General features: G+C 39.7%; 1 protein-coding gene across 1 annotated transcript; it reads right to left on the bottom strand.

Annotated features, from left to right (window-relative positions):
* Positions 1-5,704: 5,704 nt before the first annotated feature.
* Positions 5,705-6,622, bottom strand: LOC111389527. Its single transcript, XM_023014460.1, has 2 exons — positions 6,487-6,622; positions 5,705-6,381 (listed from the first exon to the last, which is right to left on the bottom strand). The coding sequence occupies exons 1-2, from the start codon at positions 6,620-6,622 to the stop codon at positions 5,705-5,707; spliced, it is 813 nt and encodes a 270-aa protein (XP_022870228.1).
* Between the last annotated feature and the right edge of the window lie 12,120 nt (positions 6,623-18,742).

The following is an 18,742-nucleotide window of genomic DNA, read 5'->3' as shown; positions in this document are numbered from 1 at the left end:
CCTGTTGGACAGTTTAAATTTCAAACAATTTTCTCATTCAATTGACACTTGACAACAATGCAATGGTTAAACAACGTGTCAAAAATCAGTGTACAAATAGCAATGTTCAATCGGTAAGAACCCTGCTACATGTACACTATGGTGTCCACTTTATTTTACACTTTGCCACGTGATATTATCCTGTTGGACAGTTTAAATTTCAAAAGTTTTGCCGTCCAATTGGCACTTGACAACATTGCAAGAGTCAAAAAATGTGGCAAAAATCAGTGTACAAATAGCAAAGTTCAATCGGTAAGGACCTTGCTACATGTACACTATGGTGTGCTCTTTAGTTTACACTTTGTCACTTGACATTACCCTGTTAGATAGTATAAATTTCAAATAGTTTAAATGTCACGGGGTTTTGACACGTTGTTTGACACTTGCATTATTGTCAAGTGTCAATGGGATGAGAAAATAATTTGAAATTTAAACTGTCCAGCAAGGTCGTGTCACGTGGCAAAGTGTAAACTAAAGTGTGCTGCATAGTGTACATGTCACAAGGTTCTTAACGATTTAACTTTGCTATTTGTACACTAATTTTTGACATCGTTATTTGAAACTTGCATTGTTGTCAAGTGTTAATTGGATGGGAAACTGTTTGAAATTTAAACTGCCAAGCAGGGAAGTATCATGTGGAAAATTTTAAACAAAAGTGTACTCCATAGTGTACATGTCGCAACGTTCTTATCGATTGAACTTTGCTATTTGTACACTGATTTTTGACACGTTGTTTGACACTTGCATTGTTGTCAAGTGTCAATTGGATGGGTAGACTATTTCAAATTTAAACTGTCTGACAGGGTAATGTCACGTGGCAAATTATAAACTAAAGTGTACACCATAGTGTACATGTAGCAAGGCTCTTACCGATTGAACTTTACTATTTGTACACGGATTTTGACACGTTGTTTGACACTTGTATTGTTGTCAAGTGTCAATTGGAGGGAAAACTATTCGAAATTTAAGCTGTCCAGCAAGGTAGTGCCACGTGGCAAAGTGTAAACTAAAGTGTACATTATAGTGTACATGTAGCAAGGTTCTTACTGATTGAACTTTTCTTAATGTACACTGATTTTTGACACGTTTGACACTTGCATTGTTGTCAAATGTCAATTGGATGGAAAAACTGTTTGAAATTTAAACTTTCCAGCAGGGTAGTGTCACGTGGTAAAGTGTAAACTACAGTGTACACCATAGTGTACATGTAGCAAAGTTCTTACCTTTTGAACTTTGCTATTTGTACACTGATTTTTGACATATTGATTTACACTTACATTGTTGTCAAGTGTCTTATGGTTGAAAAAATTGTTTGTAATTTAAACTGTCCAGCAGGGTAATATCACGTAAAAAAGTGTAAACTGCAATGTGTACACTATAGTGTACATGTAGCAAGGTTCTTACCGATTGAACTTTGCTATTTGTACACTGATTTTTGACACATTGTTTGAAACTTTCATTGTTGTCAAGTGTCAATTGGATTGGAAAACTGTTTAAAATTTAAATTGTCCAACACGGTAATGTCAGATGGCAATGTGTAAACTAAAGTATACACCATAGTGTACATGTATTAAGGTCCTTACCGATTGAACTTTGCTATTTGTACGCTGATTTTTTACACGTTGTTTGACACTTGCATTGTTGTCAAGTGTTAATTGGATGGGAAAACTGTTAGAAATTTAAACTGTCCAGTAGGGTAATGCCATGTGACAAAGTGTGAACTAAAGTGTACATGATATTGTACATGTAACAAGGACCTTACCGATTGAACTTTGCTATTTGTACACTAATTTTTGACATGTTGTTTGACACTTGCATTGTTGTCAAGTGTCAATTGGATCAGAAAATTATTTGAAATTTAAACTATCCAGTTGGGTAATGTTACATGGCAAAGTGTAAACTAAAGTGTGCACCATAGTGTACATGTAGCAAGGTCCTTACCGATTGAACTTTTCTATTTCTACACTGATTTTTGACACGTTGTTTGATGCTTACATTGTTGCTAAGCATCAATTGGATGGGAAAACTATTTGAAATTTAAACTGCCCAATAGGGTAATGTCATGTGGTAAAGTGTAAACTAAAGTGTACACCATAGTGTATATGTAGTAAGGTTCGATTGAACTTTGCTATTTATACACTGATTTTTGACACGTTGGTTGACACTTGCATTGTTGTCAAGCGTCAATATGATGGGAAAACTATTTGATATTTATACTGTCTAATAGGGTAATGTCACGTGGCAAAGTGTAAACTAATGTGTACACCATAGTGTATATGTAGCAAGGTCCTTACCGATTGAACATTGCTATTTGTACATTGATTTTTTACACGTCGTTTAACACTTGCATTGTTGTCAAGTGTCAATGGGATGGGAAAACAGTTTGAAATTTAAAATGTCCAGCAAGGTTGTGTCACGTGGCAAAGTGTAAACTAAAGTGTACTGCATAGTGTACATGTTGCAAGGTTCTTACCGATTGAACTTCTCTATTTGTACACTGATTTTTGACACGTTGTTTGAAATTTGCATTGTTGTGAAGTGTCAATTGGATGGGAAAACTGTTTAGGGTATTGGGGTTAGGGTTTAGGGTTTTAGGGTTTAGCGTTTAGGGTTTTTTTTTTTAGTAAAGACATTCACACATCCTTAATGACTTTTTAGGGTCCACCAAGGATGGTCGATGGGGGTTAAGGGTTCCCTAACCATATTTATTTCATAAAAATGAAGAGTACTAGGAAAGAGAGGGGCATAAACCTGACCTCCAAAAAGCAGCAGTGCAACAACTGGAAAATTAAAAATAAACAAAGTAAATGAGGAAGTACTACTTCCTTGTACAAGAAAAATGCAATAATGATAGCCTAGACTACAAACCTCTAAAGCTGGGCAATCCATGTCTATCAATCTGCACCAATACCCTAATTTGTTGAGGCAGGTTGAGTGGTCCATATTCTTGGTAATGTTGGTGATCCCAACCCTCTGAAGCAAGAGAATTTGCAACTTGGTTACCTTCTCTATAGATGTGAGAAACTGTGTCTCTGTCAAAGAAAATGACGTTTCTGATCTGCCTTAGAATACCCTGAATTGTCCATGGTCCTACACCTTTGGTGATGCAGTGAATGGCCAGTGTTGAATCTACCTCAATCCAAATAGCTGATATCCTAAGTCCTCTGGCCAATGAAATCCCATCTAGTATGGCTCTAAGCTCAGATTCCAAAATCAAACATGTGCCATACGATGCTGAAAAAAACTTGATGCAGTATCCTGTGTGGTCCCTAACGATGCCTCCACCACTCGCAATTCTGTTCTTGACGCATCCGTCAGTGTCAATCTTATAGGATCCTATTGGTGGAGTGTGCCAAACAACCATAATTGGTGGTGGTGGGATAGCACGGGTCATAGAAATCCCAAAAATGGGTACAAGTGTCACATCCCCTCGCCAATGCACAATTGGGAACAATCCTCCCATATGAAGAAAAGATATCATGTGGTAGACCCTCCAAACAATACGGCTGGCAACCATACAAACACCCCTATGTTTGGCGTCACTCCTCTTAGGCCATAGAAACCAAAATATCAGTAGGGAAATGATAGTACGAATGTGCCCATGACTAACATGTTCCCAGAATACCACCATCTCTGGAACCTCTATCAGACCCCCTCCCCTGAAGTCATAGGTATTAGAAAGATGTCTCCAAAGTGCTGTCATCCTTGGTCGGAGATTCTACTACTCGTGAAAATATGATTGATGGTCTCAATCTCAGAACAACACTGACAACGAGAAGCCAATTGACATCCAATCCTCCTCTGAATAATCACATCGATAGGAATGAGATCTTACCACAATCTCCAATAGAATAATGAAATAGTGGTAGGCAAAATAGGGCTCCACAGTAATCGATACGAATCTTGAGGCTGGCGAACCGAACGGATAAGCTGCCATGCTGATTTGGTGGTAAAGTTACCATCCGATGTAATCCTCTGAACAATTCGGTCCGGGGCTTCTGCACATAGAGATATGGCTCCTATTTGTTCTGCCATTTGAGGAGGAAGAGTTTGTAATAACCGTCCAAAATCCCACCTAGTGTCATCAAAGAAATCCTGCACCCTCATAGATGTGTGCTGTCTGTGTGAGAATCGGGATGCCAACGTGGTCTCGCCCATCCAACAATCATGCCAGAAGAAAATCTGGCTAGCTCCAAGATGCCAGGCAATGTGTGGATCTGTCTGTGGTCCAACTAATTTCAACCTCTTCCAGGTAGGGGAAGCTAAACTGGGAACTGCTGCAAGTGAAGGATGTGTTCCCATACAATACTTGCCCAGTAAAAACTGAGCCCAAAGTGACCTCTAAGATCAAAACAACCACCAGAGCTTCATGAAGAAGGTGTCCACCACATCTTGTAATCTCCTGAAGCCGAGGCCTCCCTCATCTGTTGGAAGGCAAATCTCCTTCCAACTCCTCCAATGTAGGCGTCGAACTTGATCCTTAGAATCCCATAGAAATTGGGCAAAGATGCTCTCAAGCTTCTTCAGTACTACCTTGGGCGGTTGCATAATCTGAAGAAGATGCAATGGTATGGAGGAGAGTACTGACCTCAGTAAGGTAATACGACCCCCAGGTGACAATAATCGTGAAGCCCAACCTGAGATCTTATCCTTGACCTTCTGGATAAGGTCGTCATAAAGAAAGCTTCTCTTAGTCCCCTTGAATAGTGGGATTCCCAAGTAAGTAAAAAGTTGTTGCTATTGTCCAAACCCAGTCAAATTCTCTAATCGTCTGATCTGACTAGTGGATGCCCTTCTGGATAGTATTAGACCACTCTTATCTCTATTGACCAACTAGCCAGAAACCCCTTCGTAGTGCTCCAAGTAGTCTAGGACCCTCCTGATAGACTATTTTTGACCATTGGCAAAAATGATCATAGCATCAGCAAATGAGAGATGGGAAACAAGAGTACTACCTCCGTGTCGATAGCACATACTGGGATACTCCTGAAACCTTTGAGTGGGAAGGCATGAGAAGTAGTCTGCCGCTACAATGAATAAGGATGGAGAGATAGGATCACCCTGTCTGAGTCCTCGTGAGGAAGTAAAGAAACCATATGGACGACCATTTAGAAGTATAGAGAAACGGCACTCCGAAATGCATCGTCTAATCCTGTCAATCCAGATCTGATCAAATCCAAAAGCCTCCAATATAGAATAAATGAAACCCCAATCCATGCGATCATATGCTTTAGCCATGTCTAACTTTAGCATAGTGTTACCCCCTCGCACTCTATCATCCAAAGTGTAAAGAAGCTCCTGAGCCAGTAAGACATTGTCTCCAATTAGACGAGTTGGTATGAAACCACTCTGTGGAGGGGAGATAATGCGGGGTAGCAGAGTACTTAACCGAGTGTTCAAAAGCTTTGTAATAATCTTATTGAACATCGTGCATAAGCTGATAGGCCTGAAGTCAGTCCATCTGCAAGCACCATCCTTTTTAGGGAGCAAGACAATAGAAGTAGCAGCAAAACCCCATGGAAAATGACCTCCATCAAAGAAATCCAATACTGTCCTGTAAACATCCTCTTGAATAATATCCCTACAATGCTGGAAAAATAGAGATGAGAGGCCATCTGGGCCAGCGACACTGTCAGCATCAATATTGAAAACCGCCTCCCATACCTCATGCATCAAGGGGACGGTTTAGTGCCAAATTATCTTCCACCATCAAGAGCCTGGGAATTACATCAGAACGGATGTGATCCAAGGGCTGTGGAGGAGCAGATAAGAGATCCTGGTAGAATGCAATAGCCGAAGTCTGAATATCAGTTGGAGTAGATAAAACTCTCCCCGCCTGTGTCCTGATAGACCTAATATGCGATTTGATCCTGCGCCCCTGAACCATCGCTTGAAAATATCGAGTATTGTGATCACCCTCACATACCCAATGTGAACTGGCCTTTTGCTTCCAAAAGCCCTCCTCAATAGATAAGGTCTGATTTAAAACTGCCTGGGCATGATGTAGTAAGTTGCGGTGCTCCAGTGTGGGAACTCTATCATATTTTATCTTAGCCTCATCAATCCCAACCTCAGCATCACACACCCCCTGAAAAATATCTCCAAATACATGTCGGTTCCACCAGCGTAAACCCTGTTTTAGCTTGAAGAACTTCTCCCAAAGAGCGATCATCCTTGTAAGATGAGTAGGGAGCGACCACTTCTGGGAGACAAAGGCTAAAAAATCATGATGCTTGGTCCAAACATTGAGGAATCTGAACGGTCTAGGCCCCAAATCATCATCAGAAACCCACTGAAGCAGTAAAGGAGAGTGATCAGATAAAGTCCGATTCAAGTGTCTCACTGTAAGCTGTCAACAAAAAGCTGTAGCTGTAGAATTAATAAGTACCCTATCCAATCTCTTTCTGACCCGACCATTGGTCCAAGTATATCAATTTCCAATGAAACCCGCATCCTCTAAACCATAGTCTAACATCATATTAGAGAAAGCAGTAGTGCCACGATCACGAGTATTATGACCAGTGCGCTCTCCATCATGTGTAATAACATTAAAGTCTTCCCTAACTAGCCAAGGATCGTCCATATCGAGGGAGATGTGGTGAAGACTCGCCCACAAATCCCTCCTGATAGTAGCATCGCATGATGCATAGACTGGAGTCAAATAGTAGGACACGCTAGTCTGGGATCCTCAACTCTAACGTGAAGAAACTAGGGATGATCAACAATAACAGTAACATTAGTCCCCGAATTCCAAAAAAAATAGATCTTATTCGATTCATTCTGAGCTCCCATGTCGAAAAACAGATATCGTCGTATATATGGAAAATTCTACTTCAGAACAAAAGGCTCCAGTATAACTAGAAGATAAACCTAATGAAGCTGTATAGGTTTCTTCAGGCGCCGATGAGTAGCTACACCTCTCACGTTCCAAATGATGGCACTCATAGAGAAGGGGAATGTGAAGAGGTATCATGTGACTGACTCTGAGTGATCCTTCTGCTCGGATGTGGAGTATCAGTAGCCCGTGGATGTCTCTTCCGAACAATTGGGATAAATCCATCATCCTCTGTCCTCTCACATAAACCCACCAAGTTATCAAAAGAAGATCTTCGAAAGGGTCCCTGCTGGTGAACCTCAATCTGAGATGGGCCCTCTGTATCTGAATGAGCTGATGGCAAAGATGGAATAGATGCCTCCACATTCTGATGACAAATGGGAGGAGGAGAAGTGTGAATAAGTACCTGAGCCCAACCTGGTGTCGGGCCTAGAATGTAAGAAGCTCTGCTAACTGTGTCTACTATAGAATTCTTTGTTTGTGGTCTCTTCAAGATCTCATCAAACATAGGATCATAAAACGAAGTGATAGGTGGACTGATAGCTTGAGCAAGAGCTGAAGGAGTGGTAGATGTAACTGGATCTACAACACTGATAACTGGTAAGGCTGTAGCAGCGAGAGGAGCAACTGGAGGAACAGATGGCTGGGTCTGAGTATGTGAGCTAGTGCCAGTATGTAATGGGACTTATGTGATGACAGTGGACATAGAAAGCAGAATCTGAACTCCAGATGTGCTAGCATCGTGTTGTCTCTTCTGAACTCTGAACTGGAATCCATCTCTTAGGAGGCTCGATAACGACCTCCTTTCCTTTACCCTTATCCTTGGCCATTTCTATAGTAGGCTTAGGGTCAACAACTAGAGCAGGTGGTGGTGCAGGGCAATGCTCCTCAGTATGACCAAAATGTCTACACCTAAAACAGTAATTTGGCTTCTTCTCATACACAACTATTTGCCAATATCCTCCACACTTTTCACGCTGAATCCAAATCCTATCTGGAAGCTTATACTCCAAATTAACCTCAATACATACCCGTGCCTCACTGGGTCGTCGTAAATCTGAAGTGGCCTCATCAATACATAGTGGGATTCCAATGGCCTTAGCTAGGGCAAACAAACTACTCTTTGCCCGAAAGTGAATGGGCAATAATGGGAATGAAACCTAATTAGGGACAATAGGAGTCTCATGCCTAGGATTAAAGCTGGACGTCCACTTAAAAATGCGCATGAGACAACCATCGATGTACCAAGAGGGCTTAAGAAATAGGCGTGAGTAATCATCCTCACGTGCCAAGTGTATTAGAATATGAGTCGCATCAATAAGTCCAATCATATAATCACCTCAAAAACCAAATTTTTGGAAGCTGTCACGTACCTTAATCATGGAGGGCTTGCGACGTGAGAATTTGCCAACAAGAGTAAATTTATAAGGTTCAGAAAGAAGGTCCTCTTCTTCCTCGGTAAAGACAACTACCGGCTCTCCCATATGCGTGAAAGGTTCGTTAGAGGTGAACCTCTGGTCATTGGATCTAGTGGGGCTTGCAAAACCTGTGCAAAAAACTTCCGTTGGCTGCGCTCAGCATGAGAGACTACAGATTTACCGGAAAGTGCAGCCACATATGACTTCCTAGCTTGATTAATTACTGTAGGGACCTCCCATTCCAAATCCGATGATGGAACTGGGTCCATAACAAAATTCCCCACATTCTACTGAAGTATCACCAGCGCGTGACCACCACGCACCGACCGTTGACCGATCGAATTTCGGCAGCTATTTTCCAACGGTGTCAAAAAATTATGATTTTTCATAGGCAGTTGTGGAATTTCATGCTGATCATCATGGTATGTTACGTTATCCGAAATGAGTTCAGGATTGGCCAAAATCTGTGATTTTTTGAGCGACTGGCCGTAAATTACGATCACCGGTGACAGCACGTCCGACGTTGAAATTGGACCATTTTTCAGAAAAAGGTTCTCCTTCTCATTGGTAATCAGATGATATAGCATGTGTATGTGTCAGAGCTCCGTAGAGGGTTTAATTGAAAAATCAGAAATCGGCCCCTCGGGATTCGATCTGTCAATTTCGGGCGATTTAGACGCAATCTCCACCACCCCTAGGGTTTTCAGCCCTTTTAGAACCATTGGTGAGGGTCCCAGACCCTGAATCATGGTAGAAGATGAAGTTTTAGTGACATTGGCAAACGTGCCATCATTGTTCTTATTAGAATTCAATCCAATCGCTTCCAAAAAAGTAATATTTTGATTTTGTTGATGCTCTGGTGTTGTTTGGGGTTGAAATCCATCTGGTAAAGGTGGTATATCGGGTGGTAGGTCGAGATTTTTGAAGGTTTGTGCTTTGTCTCCCATTCTAGAGAGAAGGGAGAGCGTTTTGGGCTAGAGAGAGAAAGTGGAAAGGAGAGAATGGTTGAGGGTTTGGGGTTTAGGGTTTTTTTTTTTCTTTTTGGGTAAAGACATCCACACATCCTTAGTGACTTTTTAGGGTCCACCAAGGAAGGTCAATGGGGGTTAAGGGTTCCCCAACCATATTTATTTCATAAAAATCAAGACTACACGGAAGGAGGGGGCATGAACCTAACCTCCAAAAAGCATCGATGCAACAACTGAATATAATAAAATGAAATTAATAAATGACGAAGTACTAGTTCCCTATACAATAAAAATAGTTTAATAAACAAAGCTTAAATTATGAACCTCTGAAACTAGGCAATCCATGTCTGTCGATCTGCACTAGTGCCCTAATATGTCGAGGCAGTTCTAGTGGTCCATACTCTAGATAGTGCCGATGATCCCAGCCTTCTATAGCAAGAGAATCAGTAACCTGGTTGCCTTCTCTGTAGATATGTGAAACTGTGTCTCTATCGAAGTAGATGAGGTCTCTGATCTGTCTAAGAATACCCTGAATTGACCATGGTCCTCCACCTTTGGTGATGTAGTGAATAGCCAATGTTGAATCTGCCTCAAGCCAGATAGCTGAAATCCCAAGTCCTCTGGCCAATAGAAGCCCATCTAGTATGGCTCTGAGCTCAGCCTCCAAAATGAAACATGGGCCATACGATGCTGAGAATGCCCTGATACAGTATCCTGCGTGGTCCCTAATGATGCCTCCACCACTTACAAATCCATCTTTGACGCATCCATCAGTGTTGATCTTGTAGGATCCAATTGGTGGAGTGCACTAAACAACCATAATAGGTGGTGGTGGGAGAGGACGGGTCAAAGAAATGCCAAAAAAGGGTGCAAGTGTCACATCTCCTTGCCAATGCTCAACTCAGAATAGTCCTCCCATATGAAGAAAGGAGATCATGCAGTAGACCCTCTAAATAATACGTCTAGCCATCATACGAATACCTTTATGCTTCGCATCATTCCTCTCAGTCCATAGAAACCAAAATATCGGTAGAGGAATGATAATACGAATGTGTCCACGGCAAACGTACTGTCCAGAATACCGCCATCTCTGGAACCTCTGTCTGACCCCCTCTCCTGAAGTCATAGGTATCTGAAAGATGTCTCTAAAGTGCTGCCATACCTAGTCGAAGATGCTGCTGCTCCTGAAAATATGATTGATGGTCTCAATCTCGGAACAACACTGACAACGAGAAGCCAACTGACATCCAATTCTCCTCTATATAACATCTACTGGAATGAGATCCTGCCATAGTCTCCAGCAGAAGAATGAAATAGTGGCCGGCAAAATAGAGCTCCATAGCAGTCGATATGAGTCTTGAGGCTAGCGAACCGAATGGAATAGTTGCCATGCTGATTTGGTGGTAAAGTCACCATCCGAAGTAATTTTCCAAACAATTTGGTCTGGGGCATCTGCACATAAAGGTATCACCCCTATCTGTTCCGCCATGTGAGAAGGAAGGGCCTGTAATAATCGTCCAAAATCCCACCCAATGTCATCAAAAAAATCCTGTACCCTCGTAGATGTGTGTTGTCTGTGGAGGAATAGGGATGCTAATGTGGACTCGCCCATCCAACAATCATGCTAGAAGAAAATCTGACCGGCTCCAAGGTGCCAAGCAATGAGTGGATCAATTTGTGGCCCAACTGATTTCAGCCTCTTCCAGGTAGGGGAAGCTGAACTGGGAACTGCTGCAAGTGAAGGATGTGTCCCCATACAATACTTGCCTAGTAAAAACTGAGCCCAAAGTGACCTCTGAGATCGGAACAACGACCACAGCTTCATGGAGAAGGTGTCCACCACATCCTGTAATCTCCTAAAGTCGAGGCCTCCCTCATCAGTAGGAAGGCAAATCTCCTTCCAACTCCTCCAATGTAGATGTCGTGCTTGATCCTTAGAATCCCATAGGAATCGAGCAAAGATGCTCTCAAGTTTCTTCAGCACTGCCTTGGGTGGCTGCATAATCTGAAGAAGATGTAAAGGTATGGAAGAAAGTACTGACTTCAGTAATGTAATATGACCCCTAGGCGATAGTAATCGTGAGGCCCAACCTGATATCCTATCCCTTATCTTCTGGATAAGGTCATCATAAAGGAAGCTCCTCTTAGTCCCCTTGAATAAGGGGACACCCAAATAAGTGAAAGGCTGCTGCTAATGTCTGAAGCTAGTCAAAATCTCTAGTTGTCTGATCTGACTAGTAGATGCCTGTCTGGATAGTATAATACCGCTCTTGTCTCTATTCACCAATTGGCCAGAAACTCCTTCATAGTGCTTCAAGCAGTCTAAGACCCTCCTGATAGACTGTTTCTGACCATTGGCAAAGATTATCATATCGTCAGCAAATGAGAGATGTGAGACAAGAGCACTACCTCCATGTCGATAACACATACTGGGATACTCCTGAAACCTTTCAGTGAGCAAGCTTGAGAAGTAGTTTGTTGCAATGATGAACAAGGATGGGAAGATAAGATCACCCTGTTTGAGTCCTCGTGAGGAGGGAAAGAAACCACATGGGCGGCCATTTAGGAGTACGGAGAAACGACACTCCAAAATGCTCCGCCTGATTCTATCAATCCAGATCTAATCAAATCCAAATGCCTCCAATACAGAATAAATGAAGCCCCAGTCTATGCGATCATATGCTTTAGCCATGTCTAACTTTAGCATAGTGTTTCCCCTTCGCACTCTATCATCCAAATTGTAGAGAAGCTCATGAGCCAATAAAACATTATCTCCAATCAGACGGCCAGGGATGAAACCACTCTGTGGAGGCGAAATAATGCGCGGTAGCAGTGTACTCAACCGAGTGTTCAAAAGCTTAGTAATAATCTTATTGAACACTGTGCATAAACTGATTGGTCTGAATTTAGTCCATTGGCAAGCACCGTCCTTCTTAGGTAGCAAGATAATAGAAGTAGCAGCAAAACCCCGTGGAAGATGACCACCATCAAAGAAGTCCAATACCACCCTGTAAATATCCTCCTGAATGATATCCCAACAATGCTGGAAAAATTGGGATGAGAAACCATCCGGGCCAGCGACACTGTCAGTATCAATATTGAAAACTGCCTCCCATACCATGGTGTAATGTAGCAAGGTCCTTGTCGATCGAACTTTCCTATTTGTACACAAATTTTGGACATGTTGTTTGACCCTTGCATTGTTGTCTAGTGTCAATTGAATTTGAAGACGGTTTGAAATTATAACTGTCCAACAAGGTAATGTCACGCAGCAAAGCGTCAGCTAAAGTGTACACCATAGTGTACATGTAGCAAGGTACTTACTGATTGAACTTCGCTATTTGTACACCGATTTTTGACACGTTGTTTGATAGTTGCATTGTTGTCAAGTGTCAATTGGATGGGAAAACAGTTCGAAATTTATATGGTCTAACAAGGTAATGACACATGGCAAAGTGTAATAGAAAGTGTAGACCATAGTGTATATGTAGCTAGGCCCTTAGCGATTGAACATTGCTATTTGTACACTGATTTTTGACACATTTTACACTTGTATTGTTGTCAAGTGTCAATTGGATGGGAAAACTGTTTGAAATTTAAACTATCCAATAGAGTAATGTCATGTGACAAAGTGTAAACTAAAGTATACTCCATAGTGTAATATAGCAAGGTCCTTACCGATTGAACTTTGCTATTTGTACACAGATTTTGGACACATTGTTTGACACTTGCATTGTTGCCTAGTGTCAATTGGATGGGAAAACTTGTTGACATTTAAATTGTCCAATAGGGTAATGTCAAGTAGCAAAGTGTAAACTAAAGCGTACAACATATGTATATGTAGCAAGGTTCTTACCAATTTAACTTTGCTATTTGTACACTGATTTTTGACATGTTGTTTGACACTTGCATTGTCGTTAAGTGTCAGTTGGATCGAAAAACTATTCGAAATTTATTTAGTATAGTAGGGTAATGTCACGTGGCAAAGTGTAAACTAAAGTGGACACCATATTGTACATGTAACTAGGTCCTTTCCGGTTGAACATTGCTATTTGTACACTAATTTTTGACACGTTGGTTGACACTTGCATTGTTGTCAAGAGTCAATGGGATGGAAAAATTGTTTGAAATTTAAACTGTCGAATAGGTTAATGTCACGTGGCAAAGTGTAAACTAAAGTGTACACCATAGTGTACATGTAGCGAGGTTCTTACCAATTGAACTTTGCTATTTGTACACCAATTTTTGACATGTTGTTTGACACTTGCATTGTCGTCGTGCATCAATTGGATCGGAAAATTATTTGAAATTTATATTGTCTGATAGGGTAATGTCATGCGGCAATATGTAAACTAAAGTGTATACCATAGTGTACATGTAGCTAGATCCTTACCGATTGAACATTGTTCTTTGTACACTGATTTTCGACATGTTGTCTGACACTTATATTGTTGTCAAGTGTCAATTCAATTGGAAGACTCTTTGAAATTAATACTATTCAACCGGGCAATGTCATGTGACAAAGTGTAAACTAAAGTGTACACCATAGTGTACATGTAGCAAGGTTCTTACCGATTGAACTTTGCTATTCGTACACTGATTTTTGACACGTTGTTTAACTCTTGCATTGTTGTCAAGTGTCAACCGGATGGGAAAATTATTTCAAATTTAAACTGTCCAATAGGGTAGTGTCACGTGGCAAAGGGTAAACTAAAGTGTACACTATAGTGTACTTGTAGCAAGGTTCTTACTGATTGAACTTCGCTATTTGTACACTGATTTTTGGCACGTTGTTTAACACTTGCATTGTTTTCAAGTGTTAATTGGAGGGGAAAACTGTTTGAAATTTATACTGTCTAACGTGGTAATGTCACGTGGCAAAGTGCAAATTAAAGTGTACACAATGGTGTACATGTGGCAAGGTTCTTATCGATTAAACTTTGCTATTTGTACATCGATTTTTAACAGGTTGTTTGACACTTGCATTGTTAAGTGTCAATTGGATGGGAAAGCTGTTTGGAATTTAGGCTGTCCACAATAGGGTAATGTCACATGGCAAAGTGTAAACTAAAGTGTACACCATAGTGTACATGTAACAAGGTTCTTATCGATTGAACTTTGCTATTTATACACTAATTTTTGATACGTTGTTTGACACTTGCATTATTATCAAGTGTCAATTGGATGGGAAAACTATTTGAAATATAAACAGTCAAACAGGGTAATGTCACGTGGCGAAATGTAAAGTACAGTGTACACCATAGTGTACATGTAGCAAGGTTCTTACCGATAGAACTTTGCTATTTGTACAATGATTTTTGACACGTTGTTTAACAATTTCATTGTTTTTAAGTGTCAATTGGATGGGAAAACTATTTGATAATTAAACTATCCACAACATGGTAATGTCACGTGGCAAAGTGAAAACTAAAGTGTACACCATAGTGTACACGTAGCAAGGTTCTTATCGACTGAACTTTGCTATTTGTACATTGATTTTTGATACGTTGTTTGACACATGCATTGTTGTGAAATGTCAATTGGATGTAAAAACTATTTGAAAATTAAACTGTCCAATAGGATAATGTCATGTGGCAAAGTGTGAACTAAAGTGTACACCATCGTATACATGTGGTAAGGTTCTTACAGATTGAACTTTACTATTTGTACACTAATTTTTGACAAGTTTGACACTTGCATTTTTGTCCAGTGTCAATTGGATGATAAAATTGTTTGACATTTAAATTGTCCAACAAGGTAATGTCACATGGCAAAGTATAAACAAAACTGTGCACCATAGTGTACACGTAGCATGGTTCTTATCGATTGAACATTGTCATTTGTACACTGATTTTTAACACGTTGTTTGACACTTGCATTATGTCAAGTGTCAATTGGATGGGAAAACTATTTGAAATTCAAACTGTACAACAAGGTAATGTCATGTGGCTTAGTGTAAACTAAAGTGTACACCATAGTGTACATGTAGCAAGGTTCTTACCGATTGAACTTTGCTATTTGTACACTAATTTTGGAAATGTTGTTTGACACTAGCACTGTAGTCAAGTGTCAATTGGATGGGAAAAATTGTTTGAAATTTAAATTGTCCAACATGGTAATGTCACGTGGAAAAGTGTACACTAAAGCGTACACCATAGTGTATATGTAGCGAGGTCCTTACCGATTGAACTTTACCATTTGTACACTGATTTTTGACACGTGTTTGACACTTGCATTGTTGTCAAGTGTCAATTAGATGGGAAAACTATTTTAAATTCAAACTGTACAATAGGTTAATGTAACGTGGCAAAGTGTAAACGATAGTGTACACTGTAGTGTACATGTAGCAAGGTTCTTGTCGATTGAACTTTGCTATTTGTACACTGATTTTGGACCCATTGATTGACACCTTTATTGTAGTCAAGTGTCAATGGAATGGGAAAAACTGTTTGTAATTTAATCTATCCAACAGGGCAACGTCACTTGGCAAAGTGTGAACTAAAGTATACACCATAGTATACATGTAGTAAGGTGCTTACCGATTGAACTTTGCTATTTGCTATTTGTACACTGAATTTTGACACGTTGTTTGATACTTGGATTATTGTCAAGTGTCAATTGGATGGTAAAACTATTTGAAATTTAAATTGACCAATGGGGTTACATCACGTGGCAAAGTGTACAACATAGTGTACATGTAGTAAGGTTCTTACTGATTGAACTTTGCTATTTGTACAGTGATTTTTGATATGTTGTTTGACACTAGGATTGTTGTCAAGTGTTTGGCAAGTGTCAATTCAATGAGAAAACTGTTTGAAATATAAATTGTCCAACAGGGTAATGACAAGTGGTAAAGTGTAAACTAAAATGCACACCAGAGTGTACATGTCGCAAGGTTCTTACCGATTGAACTTTGCTACTTGTACAGTGATTTTTGACACGTTGTTTGACGATTACATTGTTGTCAAGTGTTAATTGGATGGGAAAACAATTGAAATTTAAACTGTCTAGTAGTGTAACGTCACGTGGCAAAGTGTAAACAAAAGCGTACACCCTAGTGTAATGTAGCAAGGTCCTTACCGATTGAACTTTGCTATTTGTACCCAAATTTTTGGCACGTTGTTTGACACTTGCATTGTTGTCAAGTGTCAATTGGATGGGAAAAATGTTCGAAATTTAAACTTTCCAACTGGGTAGTGTCATGTGGCAAAGGGTAAACTAAAGTGTAAACCATACTGTACATGTAGCAAGGTGCCTACCGATTGAATTTTGCTATTTGTACACTGATTTTTGACATGTTATTTGACACTTGATTATTGTCAATTTTCAATTGGATGGAAAAATTGTTTGAAATTTAAGCTGTCCAACAGGGTAATGTCATGTGACAAAATGTAAACTAAAGTGGGTATACCATAGTGTACATGTAGCAAGGTTCTTACTGATTGACCTTTGCTATTTGCACACTGATTTTGGACAGGTTGTTTGATACTTGCATTGTTTTCAATTGGATGGGACAACTGTTTGAAATTTAAATTGTCCAACAGGGTAATGTCACATGCCAAAGTGCAATCTAAAGTGTCCACCATATTGTACATCTAGCAAGGTTCTTACCGATTGAACTTTGCTATTTGTACACTAATTTTTGACATGTTGTTTGACGATTACATTGTTGTCGAGTGTTAATTGGATGGGAAAAATGTTTGAAATTTAAACTGTCCAACAGGATAACGTCACGTGGCAAAGTGTAAACAAAAGTGTACACCATAGTGTATGTAGCAAAGTCCTTACCATTTGAACTTTGCTCTTTGTAAACTGATTTTTGACACGTTGTTTGACACTTGTATTGTTGTCAAGTGTCAATTGGATGGGAACACTGTTTGAAATTTAAATAGTCGAACAGGTTAATGTCACGTGGTAAAGTGTAAACTAAAATTTACACCATAGTGTACATGTAGCAAGGTTCTTACCGATTGAACTTTGGTATTTGCACAATTATTTTTAACATGTTGTTTGACACTTACACTGTTGCCAAGTTTATGGTGAGTGTCAAGTGGATGAGAAAACTGTTTAAAATTTAAACTGTCCAAAAGGTATTGTCATGTGGTAATGTGTAAACTAAAGTGTATACCATAGTGTACATGTGGAATGGTTCATACTGATTGAACTTTGCTATTTGTACACTGATTTTTGATAAGTTGTTTAACACTTGCATTGTTGTCAAGCATCAATTGGACGAAAAAACTGTTTGAAATTTAAACTGTCTAACAAGGTAATGTCACATGCCAAAGTGCAACCTAAAGTGTCCACCATATTGTACATCTAGCAAGGTTCTTACCGATTAAACTTTGCTATTTGTACACTAATTTTTGACATGTTGTTTGACGATTACATTGTTGTCGAGTGTTAATTGGATGGGAAAAATGTTTGAAATTTAAACTGTCCAACAGGATAACGTCACGTGGCAAAGTGTAAACAAAAGTGTGCACCATAGTGTATGTAGCAAGGTCCTTACCATTTGAACTTTGCTCTTTGTAAACTGATTTTTGACACGTTGTTTGACACTTGTATTGTTGTCAAGTGTCAATTGGATGGGAACACTGTTTGAAATTTAAACAGTCCAACAGGTTAATGTCACGTAGTAAAGTGTAAACTGAAATTTACCTCATAGTGTACATGTAGCAAGGTTCTTACCGATTGAACTTTCCTATTTGTACACTGATTTTTGACACGTTGTTTGACACTTGCACTGTTGCCAAGTTTATGGAAAGTCTCAATTGGATGAGAAAACTGTTTAAAATTTAAACTATCCAATAAGTATTGCCATGTGGTAATGTGTAAACTAAAGTGTATACCATAGTGTACATGTGGAATGGTTCATACCGATTGAACTTTGCTATTTGTACACTGATTTTTGATAAGTTGTTTGACACTTACATTGATGTCAAGTGTCAATTGGATGGGAAAATTATTTGAAATTTAAACTGTCCAACATGGTAACGTTACGTGGCAAAGTGTAAACAAAAGTGTACACCATAGTGTAATGTAGCAAGGTCCTTACCGATTGAACTTTGCTATTTGTACACAAATTTTTGACAGGTTGTTTGACACTTGCATTTTGTCAAGTATCAATTGGATGAGAAAATTGTTTGAAATTTAAACAGTCCAACAGGGTAGTGTCACGTGGAAAAGGGTAAACTAAAGTTTGCACCATAGTGTACATGTAGCAAGGTGCTTACCGATTGAACTTTGCTATTTGTACACTGATTCTTGACAGGTTGTTTGACACTTACATTGTTGTCAATTGTCAATTGGATGAAAAAACTGGTTGAAATTTAAACTGTTCAATAGGGTAATGTCACGCTGCAAAGTGTAAACTAGAGTGGGTACACCATAGTGTACGTGTAGCAAGGTTCTTACCGATTGAACCTTTCTATTTGTACACTGATTTTCGATAGGTTGTTTGGCCCTTGCATTGTTGTCAA

Source organism: Olea europaea, unplaced genomic scaffold (genome assembly GCF_002742605.1).
Source record: "Olea europaea var. sylvestris unplaced genomic scaffold, O_europaea_v1 scaffold6, whole genome shotgun sequence".
Taxonomy (NCBI): Eukaryota; Viridiplantae; Streptophyta; class Magnoliopsida; order Lamiales; family Oleaceae; genus Olea; species Olea europaea.
The sequence above is the reverse complement of the archived record's forward strand: the minus strand, read 5'-3'. Positions and strand labels throughout refer to the sequence as shown.